The following is a 27,883-nucleotide window of genomic DNA, read 5'->3' on the forward strand; positions in this document are numbered from 1 at the left end:
AAATACCGTTATGTCACTGGCACAGCAAATCTACTTACATAACGTCAGACTATCTTTATAACTCGATTTGGCCCCCATCTAATAGATTAAAACAGAACGCTTGTATTACACAGTATTAAACTCTACACTCTTTACTGTGTGTGTGTGTGTGTGCGTGCGTGTGTGTGTGCGAGTGCGTGCGTGCGTGCGTGCGTGCTTAAACCACATCCAGTAACTTGAGTGTTTCTTATTCTAGCTAATTCATTTTCTTTTTGTTTGCATCCTTTTTTTTTCCACAGTCTTCGTACTCTTCCTTGTTTTTTTCAACTTTCTGATGCTGTGTCATTTTGTCAAACACCAGCTAAGACCAAAGGCTAAAGCTGCAATTGAAGGACTGGTGAATGACCGTCTGGGACACATGAGAGAACAATCAAAACTGACCTTTGGTCGAAAAACTCCAGTTGTATGCAAACATTTGGGTGCCCTGATCATGTTTTGTTTATTTAATTTTAATCCTCTACAGAGAACAAACTTAGTTATGGATTTTTTTTCTGAAAAGAAGTAGGCAATTTAATAATAATAATAATAATAATAAAAAAAGAAATATAAATAGTATCAGTATGTCATTTTTAAGCTGTTCCTAGGAAAAGAAATACCACTAAAATGTGCTGTTATCTTGTGATATCTAAAGAATCGGGTTTGATGTGTAAAAGCTGTTCTACGTCTCAGTGACTTAAAGAAAAAACAAAGCAAAGCTGCTGTGTGGAGGACATGATCCAGTGGTGCAAAGTTTAGAGGCAGTCATTAATTGAAAATAATCAGTCTGAGTGGTCTGAATTTGGTTAGCGTTTTCTAGATGGTAATATTTAAAAGGTGAGTATAAATTGCTGTTTTATATAGTTATGAAAATTTCTATCTTTTTGGGATTTTGGTTGCTTAATTTAAGTGAATATTTTGAGTAGGTATCACAGTGCAGTTCCTTGTTTTGCTTCATATTGCATAGTATGGTATTGTTTTGTGTACTGAATCTGCACCTGTGTACGATGCGTGTTGTGTTGGTGGTGACACAGTGATTTTTCACCCCATGAATCACTTCAGAATCACTCCAAAAGACCCCTTTTTCTGCAGAACCACTTTGGATTCTAAAGCATTTAAGGATGGAAAAGAGATGCAAGTATGAGGAATGTTTTTAAAGTAAAAGTTCTGTAGCCAAGTAAAAGTTTGTCCTGTTCATATTGCAATTTAACATATGTATGCATCATTTTTAAATGTTTCATGTTGAAGTGTCTTTTGAGGATGCTTTAACTTAATTTGTGAAAAATGAATGAGAGCAATGCAAATTAGTACTTAGACATTGTCAAGCTTTGCAAGATATTCCTTTTGTAATTACTGCTGTTAAATAACCCATTAGATCTGGGCTGTAAATATCAGTAATTATAGAAGATGAGAACTTCTTGCTTTGAATAATCATTTTAGGATTTAGGAATATCAAAAAGGCCATCAAAAACTGCCTTTCTGTCTTTTCATCTCCATGTTTCCTTGTGCTAGTTGCAGACCTTGCAATCGAGTCAGTGATGTTTTTATGGTTGTAGAGAACATACAGTAGCTGCTGACAGGCAGTCTGTTGGCCTGAGCCAGTGTGTGTCAGAAACTGAAACCAGCTGTAAAAGCGATGAAGCAGCTAACAAGACCAGCCCTCTGGGTGGATTTGAATAAGACACATACTGACATTCAGCACACGTGATGTTTTCTCCCTCAGAAATATCACAATTTATACATCAAATTTGTGCTTTAGAAGTAGGAAGCATTCAACTTCTCAATAACTAATAAAAAAACGTACAAAAAAAAAAGCTAATTTAACTTACAGAGCATAACCGATTATCTGTTGGCCAAAAAGATAATTGTATCTTAAAAATCTGTAAAAGTATGAAAATATCTCTTATAATCCACTTATCTCGGTCAGGTCATCGTCTGCATTCAGACTCACAATCTTCTGATGATTAGTCATCTAAGAAACTTCTCACCTCCCAGTGTGAATCACCTCCTCATATACAGGCTGAACGGGTGAAATTTAAACACAAAACAGCATCATCGTCATGTCTAGAATATTGTTTTAATAGTCATCATAAAACAGATGGTACAGATCTGTTTTAAAGGGCCCATATCACACATTTTGCTTGCGTTTATTTATATTTACTTAGATTTATTTATTATACAAAATTTATTTAATATATATTTTTCATATCAACTTTATGCAGTTTAGATCTGGCACCTGCACAGCACAGACCAAAAGCAACCTTCCATTGTCTGTGCACAACGAGGATGTGCCTTCAGAGTTCCGCATGGACAACATGGACAAAGTGTTAACCGATGTGTCTGGGTTACCTGTCTGTACGATCCAAAACTTAATGAATACAAAGTGCAAAGACCCTAGTAAAAAAATTGCACATGGCAGAAAGTGTTTGACACTGTCTGAGTCAGTTGCAATTATAGCAGGCTAATACATTTCCTTCTTTTGGGTTGATAACCTATGTAGCCAGCCAAAATATAAGCTTTTTAATTTTACCAAAGTGGCCTACTTGAAGATCCTCAACTGATTGACAGGCTCATTCTTGTCCTGTGTTGTCGACAGACACGCCCTTCAAGAGAAGAGGAGACGGAGGGAGAATTCCACGTCGTGGACGCACACCTTTAAAATTAAACAGGCTGCTTTCGTTACTGTTCCTTTTAAGATTGAGATATATAATTGATCTCTGTTCTGATCTGCTGTCCTTTAATGTGCCTCATTCAAAAACCACTCAGAGCTGAAACCCTGCTTAGAATTTCAGCATGACTGAGCAGAGCTAAATGAGTGTTTCTTGTGACCTCACTGAAACAGTGAACGCAAAACAGGCTGTTTTTGCAGTGCAGCTTAGTTTTCATATATGGACTGTATAGACTGGGGAGTGAATGGTATGATTTTGAAACTTTAACAATGTGTGTCACAGTTTTATTTTATAAAATGGACAGAAATGTGATTATCCATGATACAAGCTTTTTTAAAGCTGCTTTATGGGTTCTAGGCTTCATGAGAGTGTCGTATAAGAGACCTTTTTTAAGACAGTGCAATGGGGTCAAAGGGCTTTCACCTGCATGTGTGTTTGTGTGAGAGAGAGAGAGAGAGACACTTGTCCAGTCATGTTAACTTTGCTCTTTGTTTAAGCTCCAACTCATCAGGTAACCTGTGTCCTCAGATAAGACTGCACAAACACACAGCGCTACTGTTAATGGCACTGATTCGCCACTGAAGTCAATACGCAGTATTTTGCTGTCTAGACAGGATTTAAGCTCAGCTCAGTAAGCTGATTATTAATTTGATCTCTTATTTAATTCTTACTTTTGTAGAAGATCCAAATAAAGGCAGTCTGATTCAGTAGAGCTCTGCGTAGGTCGGAACACACAAGGCATAAGACCTCAGCAGACGCAGTACATCAGCTCTGCGCTATAAAAAGCCCATGTTTGTGATTAACAAGGTAGTTTGCTTGGATGTGAAGTATGTAATGAATTTTAATGGAATGGGGTAACTGTGGTGTTTGAGCTGATCATTATTCAGCCTGCTGCTTTATGGCTGCAGTCTTGAACGTTCAGAACAGCTTATTTTAAAAATCAGTGGAAAGATGCCAGTTTCCCAGAGTGTGTAGGCTCAGCATAGGTTGATTGCTGGAAACACATACCCACAGGTATCTACACTGAGCCTTACATTTGCATCAGAACCTCATAATGATGTAGACGTGTTCAATTATGTGAGATTTATATGCAGAGTTCTTGTGAGCTGTTTATTGAGCTGAATACAAACAGTTCTGTCTGACAAAGGCTTATGTGTTATGCAAGACTGTTTAACATGGTCAAAGGCTACCCATGAGGCACTGTGCTGCCTATCTGTCTTTCCTTTATTAGTGCTCCAAGGCCACACGGCGCCTGAAGCAAGGACATGTCAATTCTAAACACTACAACATTACCATTACACCTGCTGGACGCCTCTGCCATGAATCTTTTTCATTATCCTAGTTTTCTTTTGTGGAAAAACAAGTTCCTAGCTGTATGTATTACAAGATAGTACTCATTTAGCCTTTACAGTGCATGTCAACACCACTGACCTAACTAGTGATTGTGATGATGATGGTGGTGGTTTTACTGACAATGATGATGATGATGATTTGGGCGATTATAGTCAAAATATAACATGATACTTCAGCATTTTTAATGTTCGATTAGTGGGAGGTTTGATTAGTTAAGTATGATTATTAAATATTGTCCTGTTTTACACCTCTGTGTTGTGATGGCTGTTGTGGTTTTGATGGTGGTTGTTTGATGGTAGTTTAATTATGGTGATGTTTGGTGGTAGTGGTGGTTTTACTTATGTTTGTTGTGATGGTTACTCATTACGATGGTGGTGTTGGTGGTGGTTTTATAACTGTGGTGGTGTTGGGGATTATAATAGTGGTGGTGTTGGGTTTGATTAGGGAGATGATTGTGATGATGGTTGTGATGGTTACTGATAACGATTGTGGTGGTTTAAGGAATTTTAATGGTGGTGGTGTTGGGTTTGATTATGTTGATTATTATAATTGGCAGTGGTTTTACTGATGGTGGTGGTTCTTCTGGTGATCATGGTGATGATGATGGTGATGACAGTTTTCTTAGAGATAACACTACTTGCGATGCCTTCAGGTAAGTCCAGCAAGTGCTTCCTTTGTGTACACTCAGCAATGACGAATGTACACACACAGTGTGAGTCATGATCTAATTACAGTCTCTGCTGTTCTAAAGCCGACAGTTGGAGTATGAGGCCGGTTTTAATAACATACATAGGTTTCCCGTGTATACTTTAGTCATGGGTTTGGTCCATTTTGTCTGCCACTTAAAGTTAGCAGAAATGTCTTATTCAGTTAGCAGTCTAAATAGGAACAGATTTCATTATATGGCAGCCAGTGTCAAAAGCTAAAAAAGAGTCGGTATGTATCTTAATTGACGTTTACTTCTGATATTCAAAACCATCCTCTGTATCTTCTGTAATTATTCCCAGTTGTTTTTCATGTGCTCTGGGTGTGAAGGCGTAGTTACTGTTGCAGAAATTACAACTCAGTTAAGCTCTCATCACATTCCCCATTAACATTCCCTCTCCAACAGGCTCCAGTTCCACTGTCTTAATCCTGCTCTGCCCACATTAACCTGCCTCTCACCAGCTAAAGCTCACTGTGTTGACCATGACATTTGCTGTTTGGACTCGCACTCATAGCCTTGCCTGTGTTAATTCAGTTTGTTTGCTTCTCCATCTTTTGCCTTGTTTTGGTTTGACATTTGCATTTTTTTTTTTGTGTGTCTGTGTGTTCGTGCTCGTGCTCGTGCCATCTCAGCTTTGTACCAATGGCTAGAGGCAGACCGTCAGGGCAGGGAGCCGGAGGCCGTGGCTGCAGGTAAACATTGACGTTATAATCAGCAGCATTGCTATCCCTTACTGCCTTTACCTTTGCTGCTCTGTTCCCCCCATAATCACCTTATTATAAATCACTCACTCACTTTTTTTGACCTCCCCATTCCCGCTTCACTTCGGCCCTCTTTTTATTCCCCCTTATCGTTCTAGTTAAACCTCCACTGCTTCCATTCCCCATTGCTCACTATCTTCCTCCAGGTTAGTCTCTGTAGGGCTGCAGTGCTGAAATGTGGGTCGTTCTTCTCAGAGCTTGTTATCGTTAAACGGCTTGCACTCCTCACTGCTTGCTGCTGTCTCGAACCCTTCTCCTCCTCGTCCTCCTCCTCCTCCTCCTCCTCCTCCTCCTCAGTGCTCTTGTTTATTCCTAATACTGTTTCTACACATACATGCAGTGGGGTTTGCAGCCAGGGGTTAAATTGAAATTTTTAGATTTCCCTAATTTTTCCATAGGTGTCAACAATGTGGGAAAAAATATAGTTCAGTTTATGTGGTAATATATGGAGTTCTCAGCATTATCACAAATGTAAAACTAATAGCCTATCGGTTTCTGTTCTAAAGGTTTTCTTAAGTCAATTTGTTTACTTGTTTGTTTTAGTGTTTCTTAGTTTTGCAAGCATACTAATATTGATGCCATACTAAAGTCACATTAAAGCAGGGTGCTCAGTCCTGGTCCTGGAGATCTACCACCCTGTGCAGTTTAGATCCGACACACCTGGCTCTAAGATTTGGATATCCCCCAAAGGCATTTATTACTTGGATCAGTTGTGCAGGTAAACTCTGCAGGATGGTAGATCTCCAGGACCAGGATTTGGCACCACTGCACTAAAGCCTTTAAACTAGCAAAATGAACTGCTCAGCCTAAGCAATATTGCCACCCATCTGACATTAAGACCCACTGTAAGCTTGGAGCAGCTGCCTCTTTTTTTAGGAGAGATGATATTGTTTATCCACATGAAATGTCTCAGATACTGTAAGTCCTCAGCCTTCCTACCTAACATCACTAGCCGATATTCATTTGCTGAGCTGATGGAGATGATTAGCGATATCAGTGTACAAACACTATTCACTAACTATCTACAGTGCTGTGAAATTTGTGCATTGGAAGACATGGATCCTGTTACATCTGACATAAAGCTAACCCTGCATTCCACCGTAAGAGCATCATACCAACAGTCAAACATGGTGGTGGTGGTGGTAGTGTGATGGTCTGGAGCTGCTTTGCTTCTGCAGGACCTGGATGCCTTGTCATAATTAAAGGAACCATGAATTCTGCTCTCTATCAGAAAATCCTGAAGGAGAATGTCAAGCGCAGTTGGGTTATGCAGCAGGACAGTGATCTTAAACACACAATCAAGTTCACCTCTGAATGGCTCAGAAGAAACAAAATGAAGGTTTTGGAGTGGCCAAGTCAAAGTCCTGACTTGAATCCCTTTGAGATGCTGAGGCAAGACCTTAAGAAGAGTGGGTCTGAATTCCTTCACAGAGACTCATCGCAAGCTATCACAAACGTTTGATTGCAGTTGTTACTGCCAAGGGTGGCAACCAGTTATTAGGTTTAGGGGGCAATTACTTTTTCACATGGGTGATATACGTTTTGAATAAACATCTTCAATAAATGGAATGATCATTTAAAAGTTGCATCTTGTGTTTACTTGTGTTGTTTATATCTTTGTTAAAATTAGTTTGATGATCTGAAACATTTAAATGTGACATAATAGCAAAAATAGAAGCAATCGGGAAAGGGGTACAATACTTTTTCACAGCACTGTAGATGCAGATGTGTGTCTTTTGAGTACATTTAACAGTCAGTTGGCAACACATCAGTTATGCAAGGCTGTTAAATTTAGTAAACCCATTTACATGGAACAGGACCACTCAGTGAACAAATGTTTGAGTTTCCTTCCTCACCTTTGGTGACTGCTGTATCTGGCTGTGCATTCTTGGCTAGAAATGCAACACAGTCCTTTGGAATTTGGTTAAAACGTCATGCAACAGCAGCATGGATCTCACATCTGGCATGAATATGCGTCTTGGGTGATTCCCATCCAGGGTTGTCATAGTTTTTACATTTTCATTAGTTTTATTTTTGTTCAGTTTTTTGGTTTTGGTTTAGTTTCACTTAGTTTGTTAGTTTTAAGTGTGCATTACCAGTTTTAGCTTTGTTTTTTATTTTCTGAAAAATGAGTGTTTTTTAGTTTTTAGCATTAGAATGCACGCTGTGATTGATAAGGGTAGAATAAAATGAACGCAGCAGTAGAATGTGGTAGAAAAGATCCACTCTAAACTCTCATTCACGCACTGAAAAGCAAAAATGAAAGTTTTTTTTACTCAGTAATTCTGTTTTATTTTAGGTAGTTTTGCAGTGGACATGATCATTTTGATTTAGTTTTTGTGTTTTTGGAATCTGTTGTTTTTAGTTTTATTAACAAGCATATTTTTTATTGATGGCTTTCATTTTAATAATAGTTTTAGTATAACTATAATAAACTATAATAACCCTGATCATAAGTGGACAACATTTAAGTACAGCTGTGAATGGGGTCCACTGCATCTTGGAGAATTATTGTCATCTGATCACTCAAAGCACCTTTAGAGGTGGTAAGGGATGCATATGACCACATGACATTAGAAATGTGAATGCTGTAGTGCATAAGTGGTCATTGGAGATGGAACATAATTGCTTTACATCTCCCTCTGCACCTATCAGATCACTCAAGGCAGATGTTAATACCAGCTATGAACAGGGCCTCTTTTCTCTTTTCTCTTTCTTTCTTTTGATCTCTCTCTCTCTCTCTCTCTCTCTCTCTCTCTCTCTCTCTCTCTCTCTCTCTCTCTTTCTCTTTGTCTCTCTCTCTCTTTCTCTTTGTCTCTCTCTCTCTCTCTCTCTCTCTCTCTCTCTCTCTCTCTCTCTCTCTCTCTCTCTCTCACCTGGGGTTATATACAGTGCTCACTCTGTAATAAAGAAGCTTGGCTCTCCTCTCCCTCTCAGGACGCAGCTCTCATTCTGCCACATCACAGCCCTGTCACATGACCAGTCAGTGTCATCACATTTCTTTCTCTCTTTTCCTCTTGCTCTATTTGGCCTGTTTTCTCTCTGTCTTTCAGCTGCTTTGTCACCTACCTGTTTTCCCCCCTCTTTCACTCTGCCCTGGCACTAGCCTCATTCTGATCCTCTAATCTGTGCTGCTGTGTGTGCTGTGCCTGTCTTGCTCACTCTGTTGCCTCTGCTAATCCCCCTTCTCATCCCTCATTTGCCCATGTGTCTGCATTCATTATAAAGTAGCCATTATGTTTAATGTTGAATGTTGAATATACAGACTCACTATAGGTGTGAGCGTGAGTAGGTTCAACTTGGAGTTTGTGGTGTGTGTGTGTGTGTGTGTGTGGTGTGTGTGGTGTGTGTGTGTGTGTGTGTGTACGCGCGCGTGTGTACGTGTGTGTACGTGTGTGTGTGTACGTGTGTGTGCGTACGTGTGTGTGCGTACGTGTGTGTGTGTACGTGTGTGTGTGTGCGTGTGTGTACGCGTGCGTGTGTGTACGCGTGTGTCCAGTCAGTGCATTAGGCATGTAGGTCAGTGTATGGATTAGGATGCTACTGCAGTGATTCATTGTTCTCTTTCTCTGATTTGGGTCACATTTACACAGTGAAATGGCTATTTTTGTTCTGCTGATCAGTTAAACTGCTTGTGGCTTGATATTCAGCTAGATCACATAAGATTTTTTTAAGGCTCAAGCTGAACACGGCAAGGTTTATAACTTATTAATTAAGTTAGTTAGTTAATTAAGTTAAATTATTATTAAGTTAGATCACATAGCACTTCAGTTAAAATATGTGTGAAGTTCATCTGGCCAGAATCTGAACAAGGCCATTTTACAGGATCTGTATCAGAATTCTCATTCAGCCCGGGTTCTTTTGTAATTGAAAAAGTTCAGGCATGCAGAAGCATCAGTTTACTTTATGCATTTATGAGAGGAATTTTAATTGCTTGCTTTTCACTTGACGGTATCGGCCTTCCTCAGTTCCCATTTAATGGCCAAACATCAAAGCTAAAAATGTGCAGAATTTCTTGTGGTTGTTGTTCTACCCTTTCTCATGCCTTCTCTTTTTCTAGGTGAGAACTTTGACCAGAGTCCGCTTAAAAGGACCTTCAAGTCCAAAGTGCTGGCCCACTACCCAGAGAACATCGAATGTAACCCATTCGATCAGGATGCTGTTAACATGGTGGGTAAATTGGACACTGTACACCACATCATACACTGTCTGGTATAGTCTAAAGGTTTGCTAACATAGACGCTTCATAATATCTGCAGGTGTCTATATATATATATATATGTGTGTGTGTGTGTGTATGTGTATATGTATGTGTATGTATATATTTATATATTTTTTTTCTCTCTAGTCAGAAACCTTTCTTGGTGTATTTGGTAGCTCTTGCTGTAGCTGTAGGCTTAATAATCATGCATTCAAACAGCCTTTAAATCACTTCTTGTGAAAATATATAGAATGTATAAAATGTTCTATAAAACTATGAAGCTATTATTAGTGCTGACATTAGTACTGAGATGGATCTGGGAGTTAGTTCTAAGGCAGACTTCAAAACACATTTTGAACTTTTAGCTACCTTGGACTTTTAAACCCTTTTGCTTTGAATGACTCCATACTTGAATTATATTTCCATTTTGTCACTAACAAAACAATCATAAACACATTTACTTCAAAGCAATGAGATGTAACTGCTCACCATGTGGCCGTTAGAGGCAGGGATGCAGTTTCACGTCCTGCTCTAAAATACAGGGGTGTGGCTAAAATAAGGCTCTGAATATGGACTAAAACACTCTCTTGTCATTTTGATAGTGACATGAAACTGTGGGGCAGCATTTTTTGAATAAAGTTTTTCTTATTTAAAAATAAACTGATGATAAATCTAAACTCAACTTCACTGTAGAAGAAATAAAAAATAATGTGAAAAATTTTAAGTATTATTTTCACAAGTTGAAATTTGGGAGTTATACTCCCAATAGAAAGTACCCTATAAATGATTATTGTTGTATATATTTAGCTTATTACTTTCTCAATTCTGGCATTGTGTTGAAATAAATCATAACATAATCCTTGTAATTATCTAAGTTCTGAATGTTTTTTTTAAATTGTTTATTTTTTCATGATTTTACTGTGGGACTACAGTTTAAACTGATTTGGTAAAATGGTCCATATAGGACATGAACTACAATTTTAAGGAAAACAGATTGAGACAAATATGATTTACTTAAGTGGAAGGCACGTTTTCTGACATTTAAATTACCCAACTTAATGCCCGCAATAGATCCAATCTGACGACGATTCACACCACTGTCATCAGTCAGTTTGAGTCTAGCGTGCGTGCACGTGCATGCATATACGCATGCTGTGTTGCTGTTGGATGGTGTTTGCTGAGTCCTGTCAGGCCACTGAAAGCCTTGGGCCAAAACACAGTAGATGGAAGAGATACTGCCTGATATATAGTGGACTTTTTTGCTGTATAATGTAAACTGCAGTTATGCATTCATTGTGGGCTACAGAGTGTAAAAAATGACATGATGGAGGAAAAGGCCTTTGACCTGGATAGAGCAGAAAAAGAGCAGTGTGCAGGATTCTGTTCATCTAACATTCAGAATTAGAGCATGTACAGTTAGAGAGGCAGCCTGTGTAACACATGGGGCTAAATCCTCCAAATTTAATGCTGTTTCTCCCCAGGGTGACTTCTGTCACTCTTTTAGTGTGCCTTTGCTGCATTTGTAATCTTTCCGTGTTCATGGGGAAAGTGGAGGACAACCAAAATGTGCACAGGCTTACAAGCAAGACAGCTTTGAAAAATAGAGAGTTAAAGGGTTAAACCTCTGTGGGGTGGGTAAGATAACGCTCTCCCCACCAAACATGGCTCATTTGTTCATGTAGTTGTCCAGCTGCATTACTCATGGCAGTGATCTGCCTTCTACATCTGCATTGATTTGACTTGACCTGCACATCAAGCTTTTTCTCTCTCACACTCTCACAGAGTGTGCTGAGGGGTAAAGTTACTGTCCATTGGCATTGAAAAGTAACTGGACTCTCTGACCTATCATTCCCATGCTGCAAGGTCATTTTTTTCCGTTAGGAGTGTAAACAGACGCTTGCCGATGGAGCCATCAATTATTCACTGTGGCTCTCTGCCTATGTCGGCATGGAAACAGCCCATTGTGCACAAGTTCTGAAAAAGAACACCTGAGCTGGCCCTTCTGTCCAGCAGTGATGTCATCATGAGTGCTCGACTGACCAACAGAGAACACATTCTTTTCTGAGAGCTATGAACCTCTGCACTGAGCCATTTGGGCTAATATCTGAAACTAAGGCCTGTTCACCACAGAGTGCTCTGTTTTGAAGTGGTGTCCAAAAGCAAATTGGAGAAAAACCAGTGCACTCTTACAATCCAACAGGGCACTGCAGCGGGCAGAGTACATATGATGATCCTTCTACAAGCATGTAACACTGGTGTACGAAATGTACAGTGATTTACTCGATTGATGAGTTCTGTTTTCTGTAATAGTGTTCTGTGTCGCAATAGCACTCCAGATCTTCAGATGTAGAGAATAATGATTATGAGAGTATTTTTTCAGCAATCAGTGTACGCTGAATGTATTCGTACATGCACAGCTGCACACACATACAGCTGCTGGACCTGAAAGGGGGGAACGGGTTGTAATCGCAGTCCTCACTCTCTGGTCACGGTCCGCAGAGGCCACCACAAAGCTCCTCAGATAATTGCATTTCATATTCCAGTTCTCGTCATGCTTGCTGTCTCTCGCTCTCGCTGTCTCTCTCTGTCTCTTCCACTCACTCATCTTTCTGTCCCTCTGTTACCTGTTTCCTCTTTCTCCCTTTCTCTCTCTTTCTTTCTGTCTGTTTCATGTATTTAAATTAGAGATGGGCAATATATTTTTTATTGTGATGAGAAATTGCATCTCGGTACGCTTTGCTGAGCATATTGAGGGTGTCAGTGCTCAGAGAACACAACCAGTTGCATACTTATTACAAAGTGAGCATAACTAGATTAATTTAGTGCAGTACAGCAGTGAAACGATGAATAATTTCATTAAAAAATATTTTAATGGTAATTTGTCTAAATGTTTTCTCTGGTCTGACTTATTAAAGTTCAGAAAATATAAATAATGTTATGCATTATAAGTATCCTGTCTTGTGATATCATGATATGACGTTATATTTTTGCCGTATTGCCCATTTCTAATTTGAGTCTTGGTCCTCAGTGATTTCACCCACTCAGTGTAATATTCTAATAAGCCATCAGAGTTAAATCAGCTTACCCAGATGTGGTTCAGTGAAGGGTAATAAAATGATGTAAGCTGCCAGGAAAAGCTCGTAATTAAGCTCTGTGAAGATTGCACTGGTCACTTGTAAGTTGCTTTTCATTAATCCTTATACACTGAAATGGTTTGAGGACAACTGCACGCATGTGTCTACTGACTGATGTAAGAGACTGCAGAGCTAATGAATTAGCCACAGGGGCCCAAGATAACCCCCAACACAGAGTGAGATGACAGCCCACATAAATCCCAGTTTAACCAGTACTCTTCCTCATAGGGAGATTATTCCTCTTGGTGATGCAGTGTGATGTGTCTGAATAAAGACTCTCTCCAGGTCATGTGATGAACTTCCACTGCATCACATGGCTTAGCAACACAGGCTACTTTCCCATATGGATCTTACATTCACAGCCTCATCCCTCCACACACGGGAGACTTCACTTTCTCCACTTTCTCTTTCTGTCCTCTCATTCTTTCACAGCTGCATGTCATTTTCACTACATAGACTTGTAGTTGTTGTTATACTTCAGGTTTGCCACAAAAATGTAAGAGCCACATCAGACAGGTATAAAGATATTGCTCAGCTGTTTCCTCCTCTTTTCACTCTCACACTTTTATCTAATGCAGCTGGAGTGTATGAATCTTTTTTTCTTTGTCTTTTTTTTCTTTCTCGTTTTCCATTTTCTTTTTATTTTCTGTTTCTCTTTCATTTTGTTTTTATCTCTTCTCTCTCTCTTTACTTAATTTCAGTCCCTCTCTCTCTCCTCTTACTTTCTTTCTCTCCTCCTCCCATCTCTCTCTCTACTCTCACTTTCTTTCCCTTCTCCTCTTTCTTTTCTCTCTCTTGTCAGCCTTTTGTTTTGTGTATGTGTGTATTTGAGTATTAGTCATCAGTGGAAGATTTCATCTGTCCAGTGTAAAATCTAATAAACTAACAGATTTAAATGAGTTTACCCAGATGTGAGTGGTAATGATATGAATGATGCTGGCAGTCATTATAACAATATGACTCTTTACAATATGCTATATTAAATCCTATCTCTCCTTCTCTTCAGCTCTGCATGCCTAAAGGCCTGTCATTCCGCACTCAGAGAGACAGCCTGGCCCCTCGCTTCCACTCTTTCCTCATCACGCGGGAGGACGGCTCTCGCATCTACGGCTTCGTCCACACCTTCTACGAGGAGGTGACCAGCACTCAGATTCGCTCTGCCATGCAGACTCTGCACCAGATGCACCATGCTGAGCAACACACCTCTCCCCACAACTGTCCTTCATCATCATCCTCTTCCTCCTCCTCCTCGTCCTCCTCCAGTATGGACTCTCTGGCGAGCAGTTCAGATGAAGCGGAGTCTCCTTCCTCTCAGGCAGGAGTTCGGGGTGTCTGTGGCTGCTCAGGTTCAGGTTACGATGCGGAACGAGACACACTGTACGTCTCTAAAGCGATCTGCCTAATCGCGCCCATGCCCTTCATGCATGCGTGCAGACGGTTCCTGTCCCAGATGCACCGGGCTGTGGTCTCACAGCAGCCACCCCCGCTGCCTCTGGAGAGTTATGTCTACAATGTGCTGTATGAGGTCCCGCTGCCGCCGCCTGGACGCTCCCTCAAGTTCCACGGCGTGTATGAGCCCATCCTGTGCCAGCGGCCAGGGCCAAATGAGCTGCCGTTGGCTGACTTCCCGCTGGGCGAGGCCTTCCAGCTGCTCGGAGTGGAGAACCTGGTGCAGCTCTTCACCTGTGTCCTGCTGGAGATGCAGGTCCTGCTCTACTCACAAGGTGAGAAGTCTTCTCAAAAGGTGGTAAAACACAAGAAATAAAGCCAATAAAGCAAAATGAGTTTCCACAACTAAGGGCTGCTCTGAAGGGACTAATCAAATTACATCACACGCACTCAGCAGGACTGTAGAATTAGGAGTCGGGCCTAATGGTAGAGAAAACAGGTTTGAATCGCACTCTTCTGCATGGAGAGCAAGGGACTTAACCATTTTGCTACAAAGACAATTACAAAGACAAAACACAAGCACAGCTAAAAACGACTGTAAAAGTAGAATATAATGCAAGCTAAATGTGATTATTATTCTCGCTCTGTCATGTGTGAAACGTATGAAGCAGTAATGGCTACTGTCACACCAAACCTATGTCATCATGAGGAACTTTTAAAGGAATTATGCATATACATTAGTTTTGTAGGCCTGAATAGAAAGGGAATGCTTCAACCTTAATGCAGAAATGTGTTTGCAGTTGTGATATAAGTAGCTATTAATATTTTATTATTATTTTGCACAATAATAAATAGGGCTTAAAGAAAAGGTTAGATTTCTTTCTAATGAAAGTTAGAAGTTTGTCCTTCCCTTATCAAATGACATGTTTGTTACAGAGAACACACTTCTGTGCATTTTAATGCTTTTTATTTTTTTCCTCTATATTAAACTTAAATTATGTTTACATGCAATTAATTATGTACCTTACAATGTGATCACTTGTACAGTTATATTTAAATAGCAAAAATGACAGAAATGCCAAAATGGCAGTTATGTAATATTACTAGATGTTTTGTTTTAAACATGGCTAATTAGGATTTGTTAAAGATCATCAGAGGTCCTGAGTCTGAGTTTAGTTTCACAAATAGTCCACAAAACCTGTTATGGTTCCTAACTGAGACCTATTGGAGGAATTTGGCTAACATTCCCACAGGCACTGCCACAATATCCTGTCCTAATATGACCTCACAGATAGTGAGGCATGAAAATTCATGATCTCTTCATTGCTTGTCTGAATCAGCAAACGTAGCATCTCTATTGGCCTGTACAGTTTGAGCACCTTCCTTTGATCACTTCAGGATGGGTCAAACCCCACTAGAGTCGGCTCTGATATATTCTTGCCTCCAACCCCGTCTCTGCAGTGCCTTTGATGTTGAGTGGGAGGAAGTGTAAAGACAGGAGAAGAGCTAATGAATATTCTATTGCAATGCAGTGCGTCTTTAGCTCTGTGAAAGCTGAGCCAATACGGATGCTAATGAGGTCTATGAAGCTGTTTTGAAAACACTGTGCTAGCTGTATGTGCAGATGACTTTATTACAGACTAATGTTATCACACGGACTGTTTTGCAGTGTAAGAAATGTATAGATACCTGCATAATTTGTTCGAGCCATTTGGTGAATTTGATTTCCCATAGAGTATATTGAGATGTTCTCATATGATGATCAAATATGCCTATGCGGGCTTTTACACTGAAGAGGTATGTTTCCGCTAATTACAGATAGGCCTGTGAGTCACTTACCAACACAAATGTGAACAGTCAAGGCAGAAAAATCAGATCTGAGCAAACAAATTGAACTGTAATATAAGAGTAGCCTCTGATTTGTTGAGACGTTGCTGAGTGATAATTACAGTCTTTTCTTTGTTCTGTGTGTGTAGATTACCAGAGGCTGATGGTGGTGGCGGAGGGGATCACCACGCTGCTCTTTCCATTCCAGTGGCAGCATGTGTACGTGCCCATCCTGCCTGCTTCCCTGCTGCATTTCCTAGATGCCCCTGTGCCATACCTCATGGGTTTACAGTCGAAAGAGGGCACGGACCGCTCCAAACTGGAACTGCCTCAAGAGGTAATCGTGTAGATACCCTGTTAAAGTAATAGTTTGACAAAAAATTTGCAATTTTCTTTTAATATTAAATGTATCTGATCAGCCAAAAGCACATCACATTTAAATCTCAAAGCCTCAATTTTAGTCTGTACTTTGTCCATTTTTATACATTTCGGTGTATCAACGGTGCCAAAAACAGCATAAGCAAATCTATTTGAGTGGCAGAACCATCAGTGCATTAAGACACCAGAAATTCAGACACCAAACGTGTCTTGGCTGGTGTTAATTTACTGTAAATAAATAAATAAAAAAATAAATAAATAAATAAATATTTGTTTATTTATTTGCTGTAATATCAGTTTAAACACATGTGCGTGCACGCACACACACACACACACACACACACACATTAATGCAGCCTTGTTCCGCTCATCCTTGTGTCGTGCTGAGGGCTGTCTGGAGACAGTGCTGCTGCACTTCATGTCTTTGTGCTGATGTTTTACTCTCACCTCTAATTGCTTTGTTGCATTGCTTTGCAGTGTGTTAGAGTTAATTATTCATAGCCTGCCGAGGATCCTCGAGAATCCCGAGAGGCTTTTCCCACTTCCTCTCTCCTAAATCCCATTCTCCATGCCCCCACCCCTTTTTTTGTCTGTGTTCCCCTGGTTAGAGGCATTCTCCGTGCAGAGACGGTGAGAAATGAGTACATGGCTCCAGGTTGTGTTTATTCTGGTGTTGTATATTTATGCGCAGAAAAGTGTGGCAGCCCTGATTTTTTGTGGCTGAAATTTGTACTGCACTGTGCTGCACTACTGTGTTTAAAAGTGCCCACACTCATCTCTGTTCTCCCCGCTGTCCCCTGTTAAAGCATGTCTCAAGTCTCCAGAGAAAATTGCTCCTGTCCTTGCTTTGAGAGTGTCTGAGAGAACACGTGCTAGGAGAGCAAAACAAACTGTGCATCCACAAACTATCACTTTTAAAGTTCTCTTCGATGTGGCTACAAAGAAGCATGATGCTGTATTTGCTCAGATTAAGATCAATTGCTCTGTCCTGCATTCAACCTTTAGAGATGTAGAGTTCTGCTATGCGTTTAATTTGCATTATTCAATTATGTAGAGTACCAATTACAAGTTTGCCATCACTATTCAAAAGTGTGGCATCGCTTTTTTCAATAACATAAAACCAAGTTGTTACAGGTACTTGTACAGAATCATTGTAATATAAAGCTACTACTTTACAACTTTACTGATTTGTGGTAAGCTTAAAAAAAAAATGAAGAAACTTCAAATGTGTGTAGAGTAATGAACAGAGCTGTAGATGATTCCATAATGCCTGAGAAGACTGCAAAACCCTGAGAATGAAGTTATCATACAATAAACAGCCAGAATGCCCCTAGATTTTAAAAGTTATCAAATCTCAAGGCAGATAACTTTATACAAAAATGCTGATAATTACAGTATATCATTTATAACATATTAATATTGAGTAAAATATCTTGAAGGGACACTTTGGCCAAAATCAAAAATTTAAGCATCTGTTCTAAACAGGCTTACTCGCCTCCCACGGTATTGATGTTTGTGAAATTTTCTGGGAAAGACTAGGAAAACCCATTTCTGTTGATGCATCTTGAAGGTGGGAGAATTTTATTTATTATTTTTGTTTTAGGTGGTGAATGCAAAAGAAAGCCAGCCTGCTAGTCATGCTGTGATACCATGTAGGGGTTTCCAGTGAATGTATAAAGTATTTTTAATTGTAATTTTCTCAAACTGTTGAGGCTAAGAGATACAATGCTGAGCTACATAATAGTACCTAACTAGGCATATAACAGCAAATGCTAGTTTTAGGCTGGAATGCTCCTTTAAAATATCTTCTTCTGTCTAGTTTATAGTATTTTAATGCATACTGTATCATTTATTGTTTAATAAAGTGGCAGCAATTGTAAATATGACAAGTGAAACAAATCCAAAATTTTGCCTGGTAGTGTTTATAATTGCATAATTACATTTTTTGTTCCACAGTTAATTACCTTTCCTTTACATTTGATTTACATTCTGTATAGAGAGAGTTATGTCTGCAGTTCCAACTTTCTATTAGTTCAAAGCCAAAAAATGAAAGAAAAAAAAATGTTTTTCTTTCTGCAAAACAAGACTTTCAAAAGTCATTGTGTTCATTCAGTTCAAGTCTACTTATAAACACAAATGACACATCTGTTGAAAGATTATAATAAGCACTTTTGACAGAATTTCTTGGTTCACTGAGCTACTAGTGTGAAGTATTAAAACAAAATGTAAGTAGAATTGCTTCAAGGTGTTCATGCCAGAGGGTGTAGGAAGATTAATCTAAGGCTTTACATGCAAAACAACACACGCGCACACACATGCTCACTCATGCTCATGTCGTGTGTCAGCGTATCTGTCTTCCGGCCTGTCAGCAGCACTAAGGCCCAGCAGTATGGACAGTGCTGCTGCTCCGCCTGACTGATTTATTTATACAGCAGGAGAATAAGGACACGCAGCACACTCGAGCGCATGTGTCCGTGTGGAGCTGGATAGACTGAGTGAACCATGTGAGCAGAACTCCTGAAGGCCTTTTTCTTTTTTTCAGTGTTATTTCCATTAGAATTTCTCTCTCCAGGCGACTTATGCTCTCCCTTTTCAGATCCCTTTCCTTAACAGCAGTACACAGTTGTATGCAGAAGTTTGAATAACTGAAAATGAAGTTTTGTTGATTTTAAGTGAAAAATAAACAGACATGTTAGTGGACAATTTCTATTTACTTGAGTTTAGCATATTGGAGGAATAAACAAAAATATAAAATGACTTTTGCAGAGGATGTGTTTTACTTATTTTCCAATGTGTTAAATTCAGCAAATAAGCAGTAATTATATATCAACATGTGCAGAAGAGTGTGCTCTGTAGAGGATGCGTTTACATATTCCACTTAGAAAATCTACCAATGTATATGTTCTATACAAACATATGTATATTCATTGGTATAATGCACAGATTCCATAATTTCATATTGGGATAAATTGATGTGCCAGTTTACCGTTGTGCTACAGTTTCATGCTTTTTTTTCTGCTAACACAACTGAGTAAGAGTTGATCTTTAGTTAATGTGTATTTGAGTGTCTGCACACATGTGAATGTGTTTCTGATGGTGCTGTTGCTGCAGATGCATTCCCCCCCCCCTCCTTTTGTGCTCTGGTTGGCACATCACAATTGATGTTGCTTTTTTGTGTTGTTTTAATCTTGTCTTTCATGCCATGCTAAAACGATCTAAATCCCCTGTTATTTGACTCACTGCCCTTAATACTGTTTATGCTGAATTACATTTATCATGCCATTGCTTGTGATGGATTAAGGTATGATTACAAACATAACATGCTATTAAATTGAAAAAGCATTCAAATGGGCCTACAAATGCAAATTACAAAGATAATTATTGCTAACAGTGGAAAGCAATTTGTTGTCAAACAAGTTATTTTGAAGGACTAGTTTAATGAAAAATCAAATTGCTGCAGTTTTCTGCCTGACATCAAATGTAGTTGGCCAGACAAGATGTGTCTGAAGTTTCTTTAGTTGTTTAGTTGTGGCCAAAATGGATAAGAAATAATGACACTGCATGAAAGTAGTTCTGAGCAAGATGACGATATTTATAGTCATTTTTATAAATTCTGTCATGTTGCAATACAGAGAGAGCATAATTAATCTTGTTTAATTGGCTTTAGTGCAGTACAGTGCATATGATGATGCCTATCTTGTCAAGAAAAATATCATGTTATATTAAAATTCCAATGTTATGTGTTTTTTGCACTTGTGTCTATTTTTAAAGATGACAGTATGTCGTACAGTGTCAAACCACATATGCACATTCGAGAATACCTAACTCAGTGAGTTTGAAGCAAGTGTGGTGATTTAGGCAGGCTCCCATTACTTGTTAAGTACATTAGCCTCATAGCTCCAGTGCAAAACTAAAGAGACAAACTTCAGACACTAAACATGTCTTTTCTGATTTAGAATTTTAATTCTTTAAACACTTCTGACAGATTTAAAAGAGAATATAATGAAATTGTATTTCATGGCTCTCCTCTCTTCCCAGGCAAATCTTTGCTTTGTTGACATTGACAACCACTGCATCGAGCTGCCAGAGGATTTCCCTCAATTCCCCAACAAGGCTGAGTTTATTCAGGAGCTGAGCGAGGTGCTGCTGCACTATGGTCTTTCTCCAGAGGGCGGCGTCACATCACCTGCACCCACCACCACTCAGACTTGCGTGACAGGCACAGGGCTGAAGAACACAGTCTTGAGAGATCTAGTAGATGATGGAAGAAACGGGAACCTGCCTGGTGAAGCTTTAGATGTCCTGGAGCTCCTGCAGGGAAACCCGACTCTAGAGCGCCTTCAGGCTCTGGCCAAACGCACAGGAGTGAAGGTGGCCCGTCTGGAGGCCCTCGTGGCAGGGCAGAAAGCTACAGGGGAGGAGAACGTGGGGGGAAGGACTGGCATCGAGGAAGAGGAGCTGAGAACCGCCAAGCTGAATGTGCAGCTGAGGGAGGTGTTTGCAGCACGCTTCGCCACAATGTTCGCCGACTACGAGGCCTTCGTCATCCAAAACTCACCGGACCTGGAGGCCTGGCTCACCAACCGCGAGCAGATGCACAACTTTGACAAGGTGAATGATGCACATATAGAAATAAAACTCAAACATATTGACATGGAGGTGGGCAATTTAATGATATTTTATTGTTATCATGATAAATCTTCTAATAGGCTCAGAACTGCATCTTGCTTATCATGGATATTGTCTGTACTTTATAGAACACTGACCACCTGCATGTTTCATTACAACAAGAGCATAATTGGTCCTGTTTAATTGGATTTAGTGCAGTGCAATATGTGAAATGCCGAATAGAAATCTTTATAACCAGAGTTTTTAGTGTGGGACTCTGTGTCTGTGTGTCAATACGCATGTCATGATGTGTATTGTATATTGTAAAAATGTCTTGTTTGTGATAGGATATTTTTGCCATATCGCCCACCTCTATGTGGACATGTACAGACAAATCTCTGAGAGAAACTCCTGTATGGTTCTCACACATCCTGAAAAACCTGAAAATTAAGATTAGTTTTTCTAATCCTAGAAAAGACCTAGAAATTTTTAGAGAAATCCTAGAAAAGTGTAAAACTGTGCCAGTTTGAATGTCCATTTATGTCTGTTGTAGTTTGGAATGCTACGTTGTTGCATATGGATGCTGTGTCTGAACATCTGGTAATACACTCAGAAAAATAGGTACTAAAGTTCGACCGAGGTGATACCCCTCTCATGAGTACATGAGTACAGTTCTAGATAACGTAATTGTATCATTTTACAATGCAATTATATTTTTTTTTAAGTTACATTGACTCCAATTACCTGGTCTTGAAATGTATTTATTTATGATTTTTGAAAAAGTGAAAATACATAGCTTTACCCTGAGAAAGAGAATGTAATATACTTTTAAAGCTCATGTAAGGTACAGAATTAGACCTTAAGACCACTGTTGCACATTTGAAGGTGCTTTTACACGGTTTGTACCTCGGTGAACAAAAACATACCCAAACAGTGCCCTTTTTTCTAACTGTGTAGAGCGAGACTACAATAAAAGAGGGCAGCTTTTTGCAATGTGTAACATTTCACTTCTAATATTTAAATTATAATTGGATGAGGATTGGTTTGTGGTAGTAGGTCATTGTCACTCAGTCAGTAAGAGGTTTTTAGGAGTTTTATTGACTTTAATATTAAGGATGTTGCTGTTCAGTGTCATTTAAGGATGATCTTTGCGAGCTGTTGTGTGTATAAAAAGAGGGGGACCCCTGTGTAAGTTATTTCCAAAGTTAGACACTTTAAAGCGATACTACAGGTTAAAATCAAATGTACAGTTTCCCCTGAACCCCAGTGTACTTGATCTGCTAGCTATGAGGCTAACGTAGCTGACAAGTCGTTGGCTATTTACACCCATATGCACTTGCTTGTATGTTTTTGACAATGTATGACATACTGTGGACCCATAGCTAAAGCTGTAGAAGCAGCCCTCTTGAAGCCTGAAGTTTATCTGTACTTTGGTCCATTATTATAGGTAACAGTATTTCATACAATGTCAAACAGCTGGGCATGCAATGTGAACCATTCTATTTGGTGGGTTATTAGCTCCCATTATTCCATCGTGCTCCACTGCAAAACTAAAGAGGCAGTCAGTTTAGGGTTGACTAGGGTTTGTGCCTTTTAAAATAAGAGACATTTTTCGTTTCGTTTCTGTGCAAGATTGTTCCCTTTTGTTATATGTTTGTTTTATTGTGTTCTTGGCCCTCCCCATCCTCTCTCCAGGCATCCTTCCTGTCAGATCAGCCGGAGCCCTTCCTGCCTTTCCTGTCTCGCTTCATTGAGACCCAGATGTTTGCCACCTTCATTGACAATAAGATCATGTCTCAGTGGGAGGAAAAGGAGCCCCTCCTGCGTGTGTTTGATGGGCGCATTGAGAAGGCCCGCCTCTACAACGTGCGGGCGCCCAGTCTGCGCTCGTCAGTTTACCAGAAATGTACCTTCCTCAAAGAGTCCGGTGAGCATCCGCCTGGACCTCTGTGAAAGACATTAAATTTTAATTAGGCTCTCATGGCTGTTCATAAGGGATAGTGTGTTTAGTGGTCATAAACATAGAGTTGCATGTTTCTGGTTTGCAGATGGTCACATGACTATATGTATTGTTTGTCATGCGTAGAAAACGATTGGTGTTTGACTTTGATAGCTATGGCTCAAACTGCTGCAACACTAAGCTTCAAGGAAGACCTGGTATTTTAGAGATAGTCTAATATTTCTTAACGCCACAAAGAGGCAAATCAAAGGCAAAGTCAGGATCATTACTCTACAATACGCTCAGGCTGCTGAGCAAATGTGCACATGATGTGACATCCCTTCATAATTTTAACTGAATAAACTTCAGATTTGGCTTTCACCTTCTCTAAAAATTATAAATCTAAAATAGCAAAAATATTTTGATTCAAATTAGATGTCACATGCCACACAAGAAGCTGAAGGCCTGCTCTGTCTAGAAACTAAAATATTTTACTTTTTTGCCCTACTTGTTACCGAACATATTTTTAACTGGAGTTCCTTCTGCTTTTGCAATAAGATGTTCACAATGCGTGCCAGAATTGAAGTCAGTGGGATGAGGAGTTGGAGGAGAGTCAGAGAGGGATGAATAGAGGAGAGTGGAATGAAAGCACTGAACAGAATGTCCTTATGAGTCATACAAATGAAGAGCTTTGAAATTCTGCCAGATGCTCCAGTACTGGAGACTAGCAGCATTGCACTGTCATCACTGTGGATCAATCCTCTGTGTGTGTGTGTGTGTGTGTGTGTGTGTGTGTGTGTGTGTGTGTGTGTGTGAAGGACACTGCTGTGTGTTTTGAGCTGATACTTCATCCCCATGGTTACATGGTTAAGCTAGAGCTGTTTTCAGATTTGCTGCTTTCAGATTTTCTGCTCTCACCCAGCGCATGAAGATGCTGTTTTACTATATATAGGAATAGTGCATTTATTTTGAGACATAGTTTGAATATGCTGAATTGGTGACCCTTTGAAACATAATATTTATCATATTTAAGCTATAATGTCTACAAGCCAGCGGTACAGGCATACCTGAAAACAAAGTGTGCCCACACAAAAATTGGCTTGGAAATATGCAAACCATACAGTACTGTGCAAATGTCAGAGACCACCCTTCATTTACATGATTTTTCAGTTAAAACAGCCATTATGTATAAGCTATTCATTTTTCAGGAGATATTTTCCAAAAGTGGAGTTCAAACAATTATTTATTTTCTCTATAAAAGCCACAGAGAAAATGGGACTCATGACAGCCATGCAAGAGCTGATAAACCATCAAAACCATCACCGTCAGATAAAGAGCACTTAACCTGTTAAATTCCCAGGCTTATTAAGATTTATTAGTCAATAACTACATGGACTACGATGCAAACTGGTGGAGTTATTTTTAGGTTTTAGGAAGTTTGCAGTAAGACTTCAGACTCACCAGTGGGTCCTGACCATTTAAGGGGTTAAAACTTTCATCTTTGAGAGAGAGGAGAAAATCAAGCTCCACTTTTGCTTTAGATCTGAAAAAATCCACAGGTGTTTCTGTTCATCCTTCCACTGTGAGAAGAGCAACTCAACACTGAGTCTGAAAGGACGTGCAGCTGTCAAGAAGCCCTTACTGAGAAAAGGAAACAGACAAAATGAATAATGGACTGACCACCGTAGAGTATAGAAAGACATAACTTGTTATTAATGGCTATTTTGCCTGGAAATTAAATAAAGGACGCGTGGTCTCTGACCTTTGCATGTTGAAAGAAATCTCAGCGATTTAAATTTGTTTCAGGACCCAGTGAAGCTTCTCATAACTTCTTTTTCACATAATGTACTCACAAGTATTTTATAATCTCATGCCTGCATTTGTGTGTGGGAGGGGGATCTGCATCGTAATCCTACTTAATGCACTACCAGGCCAGAGAGGAGAAAACCGAACAGGCTGCGTCTCCAGGTACTGTAATTTCTTTTCTTTTTCTTTTTTTTTTTTCCTTTTTTTCTTCCAGCTCAAGCCATTGAGCAGCGGTTAATGAAGATTGACCACACCGCCATCCATCCCCACTTGCTGGACATGAAAATCGGCCAGGGCAAGTACCAGCAGGGCTTCTTCCCCAAGCTGCAGGCAGATGTGCTTGCCTCAGGGCCGACGAACAATAAGTGAGTGTTCTGACAAAGACACATTTGTTGAATATACACAAGGGTGAAAGAAAGAGAGAGGGGGAGAGAGCATGCTCAACAGCAGCTCTCAAATCTGTCCTCTCTGCCTTTGTCCGCTCCACCCACACTGTTTGTTTAACCTGCTTCCCTGTAGCACAGAGTAATGAAAACTTGATGATTAGCATTAACATAACATTAACAGGTTGCCAGACCATAAACTGACTGACAGAATGATGATGGCAATGAAGTCATCATGAAATGTTAGTTGCAAAATAAGACTGAATATTATTATTATTATTTTTTTTTTTAACATTAATCCTCTTTGGCAAAAATGTTTTTCTGAACCCTGATCATTATTCTCTGACATTAGAACTCCTCTTAAACAGGATAAAGCTTGGATAGAGCCTAAAAGCCACTGCTTTTTACTAATCTTAGGTCAACCCAGTTAGAAGAAGTGAACTGCATGATTCAAGGCAGCACATTTCTAATGTGACAGTCATTTTTATCTCCCTTTGATTTTGATTAGATTTAGATTTTATTTTACCAACAGCTTCAGGAAGTCTGATCAGTAGTGGGGCTTCATATCTATCACACTGTAGCTACATTACTCCTCTGTAATGCTGTGTGGGAGCCTTGCCCTAGGACTTCTGTTGCTAAGGTGTGGTATGTTTGCCTGGTGAACTGAGCCCCAGTCTGCCAGGTGGAGGGCAGTGATGTTGTCCACTATACTATACCAACTGTGGTTTAACTGCTTGTGGACTGCACTGTGAATGAGTTTAGTAAAACAGATTTCGGGCAGAAACATTACATTTAACTTTGTCTGTAAATACAAAGGTCTTCGTCATTTGTAAATAGCATTGTTGCCAACAACAAATGCAGCAAATGCTTTAGTATATACAGAAAACCATTGTAGGAGACGTGAGCTGTTGATGGGGTCACACATTTGTTAAGTGTTATGTACACAAATTACTTGCATATGTGATATATAACTTTAAATCCTCTGCCAGCAGGTGGTCAAATCGCACTGGTCCAGCTCAGCGCAGGAGGGACTGGCCCAGGCAGCAGCCTGACCACCTCGGGCTGGACAATGACCTCAAAGAGGTACAGAACAACCGCCTCCTTTTGTCCTCCTCATCCTTTCCCCTCTCTCTGCCTCCCCCTGTTTTTTGTCACCTTTGGTTAGCCTGGATCTTCGTATTTTTTTCTGTCCAGTGTCCAGTGTATTCTTTCCTTTTCACTGTGAAAATTATGCTGGGGCAGATTGCGTATGAATGAATCCTTTATCCAGTCTGACTTGCTGAGTGGCTGTGGAGAATGATGTCCCTGGACATGAAATGACCTATCTACAAAAAGAACTAATTTGGTCATAATACAGTTTACACACTAATGTGCAGCAGTTTACCATAAATCACTACTCACTAATGGTCATTAATCACATAGTGCCATAGCTGGCATTTTATTTCAGTTATGTCCCCTGAAATTGAATTTGTGGGTCAGTTGCTGGGCTTTATTATATGCCTACAAAGGACTGTGTATACTGTCAGCTTTTACACATTTTTACAAGTTATGTAACTGTCCGAAAGCATTGTGAAACTGTTTCACTGTCTGCTGCCTCCATTTTCTATGTTAATTTGTTTTTAGATGTTTCTTTTTGCTCTAAAGTTTGTGTCCTTGCGAAGTTTAAGTTTTTCTTAAGATGTTATTCCATGTCTTTCTGTTGTCTTCTTGCTTCAGTACGTTCTTTATTTATGTGCATGCTGCCTCTTTTTCTTTTCTGTCTGCTCTCTTTCCTTTCTTTTTCTTGTCTTTTGTTTGTGGCGTCTGTCGTTTGAATGCTGTGGGTGTGGGCTGTACCACTCCGCAGCAGGTGGAGGGGTGTTTGGTGGTGCAGAACTCTATGGCGTTCTGGGAGTGGGACAAGGCCCCACCCCCTCCCGTTAAACCGCCCAAAAAGTCCTTCTCAGCCTGCTGCCTGGTATGTTGAGGCCTGCCATTGTGTGACCAGCTGAACCCTGTTTCAACATGTCTAAACTTTAACCAACACCTCTGTAACATCTAAACCACATGAAACAGTGTGTGAAAGCTGAATGAGCTTTGATGACATCAAACAATTGTTTCAGTTGAAGTAACAAAGTGTCGCTGCTGTAGCGTCCAAAACTTTGATTTCACTTTCACACACTCCTTGCTGGCTCATAGTCACCACCTTTTGCATCTAAACTTACCTTTAGGCTTTACCTCTTCCAATGTCCCAGATTAGCAGTTTCAGCACAGAAAATGCCTTAAAGGGGCATTCCGGCCTAGAACTAAAGTTATGTTATTTGCTATAGAATATTCTGAAGTGCAGCATCATATTGTTTTAGCATCATTGTTTTGACAGAATTCATGATTTTTTCATCTACCAATGTTCTTGCACTACAATACCAAGCATTCACAGTGCAAATATACTATTTAACCATTGGGATTCCCCTTACTGCAATAAAGTGCACTCATGTAGAAACTAATAAATACATACAGAATAATTGACTTCTAAGCAGTATCATCAGCTGTCTGACTTCCTTCGGTTCGGTAGCTAGTGGGGAAAAATGGAAAAATATTTCAAACTGCCATGTGTCTACCTTCTAGATACAACATCTGAAGGGGAGATTCCTTGTCTTTAAACTAGAAAATGTCCCTTTCGGGACTGCCACCAGAGGAGAGTAGATGGAAGTTTACATTTTGGCCAGAGTGCCCCT

The 27,883-nt window shown here is 39.8% G+C and overlaps 1 protein-coding gene across 11 annotated transcripts in view; it reads left to right on the forward strand.

The window, feature by feature from the left end:
* The window catches only part of dennd5b (DENN/MADD domain containing 5B), a 51,637-nt gene that overhangs the window by 12,074 nt on the left and 11,680 nt on the right, over nucleotides 1-27,883 (forward strand). For 2 of the 11 annotated variants that reach the window (XM_036576664.1, XM_036576667.1), the window contains exons 2-9: nucleotides 5,376-5,435; nucleotides 9,565-9,674; nucleotides 13,846-14,563; nucleotides 16,205-16,392; nucleotides 20,472-21,044; nucleotides 22,737-22,968; nucleotides 25,001-25,151; nucleotides 26,159-26,252. In XM_036576664.1, coding sequence (XP_036432557.1) covers nucleotides 5,376-5,435; nucleotides 9,565-9,674; nucleotides 13,846-14,563; nucleotides 16,205-16,392; nucleotides 20,472-21,044; nucleotides 22,737-22,968; nucleotides 25,001-25,151; nucleotides 26,159-26,252 — 2,126 coding nt within the window. Of the gene's footprint in view, nucleotides 1-4,221; nucleotides 4,690-5,375; nucleotides 5,436-9,564; nucleotides 9,675-13,845; nucleotides 14,564-16,204; nucleotides 16,393-20,471; nucleotides 21,045-22,736; nucleotides 22,969-25,000; nucleotides 25,152-26,158; nucleotides 26,255-26,999; nucleotides 27,127-27,883 lie in introns of those variants that run through there. The other 9 variants (XM_036576665.1, XM_036576669.1, XM_036576670.1 and 6 more) reach the window with 6 other exon arrangements.

Source organism: Colossoma macropomum, unplaced genomic scaffold (assembly GCF_904425465.1).
Source record: "Colossoma macropomum unplaced genomic scaffold, Colossoma_macropomum, whole genome shotgun sequence".
NCBI classification, from domain to species: Eukaryota; Metazoa; Chordata; class Actinopteri; order Characiformes; family Serrasalmidae; genus Colossoma; species Colossoma macropomum.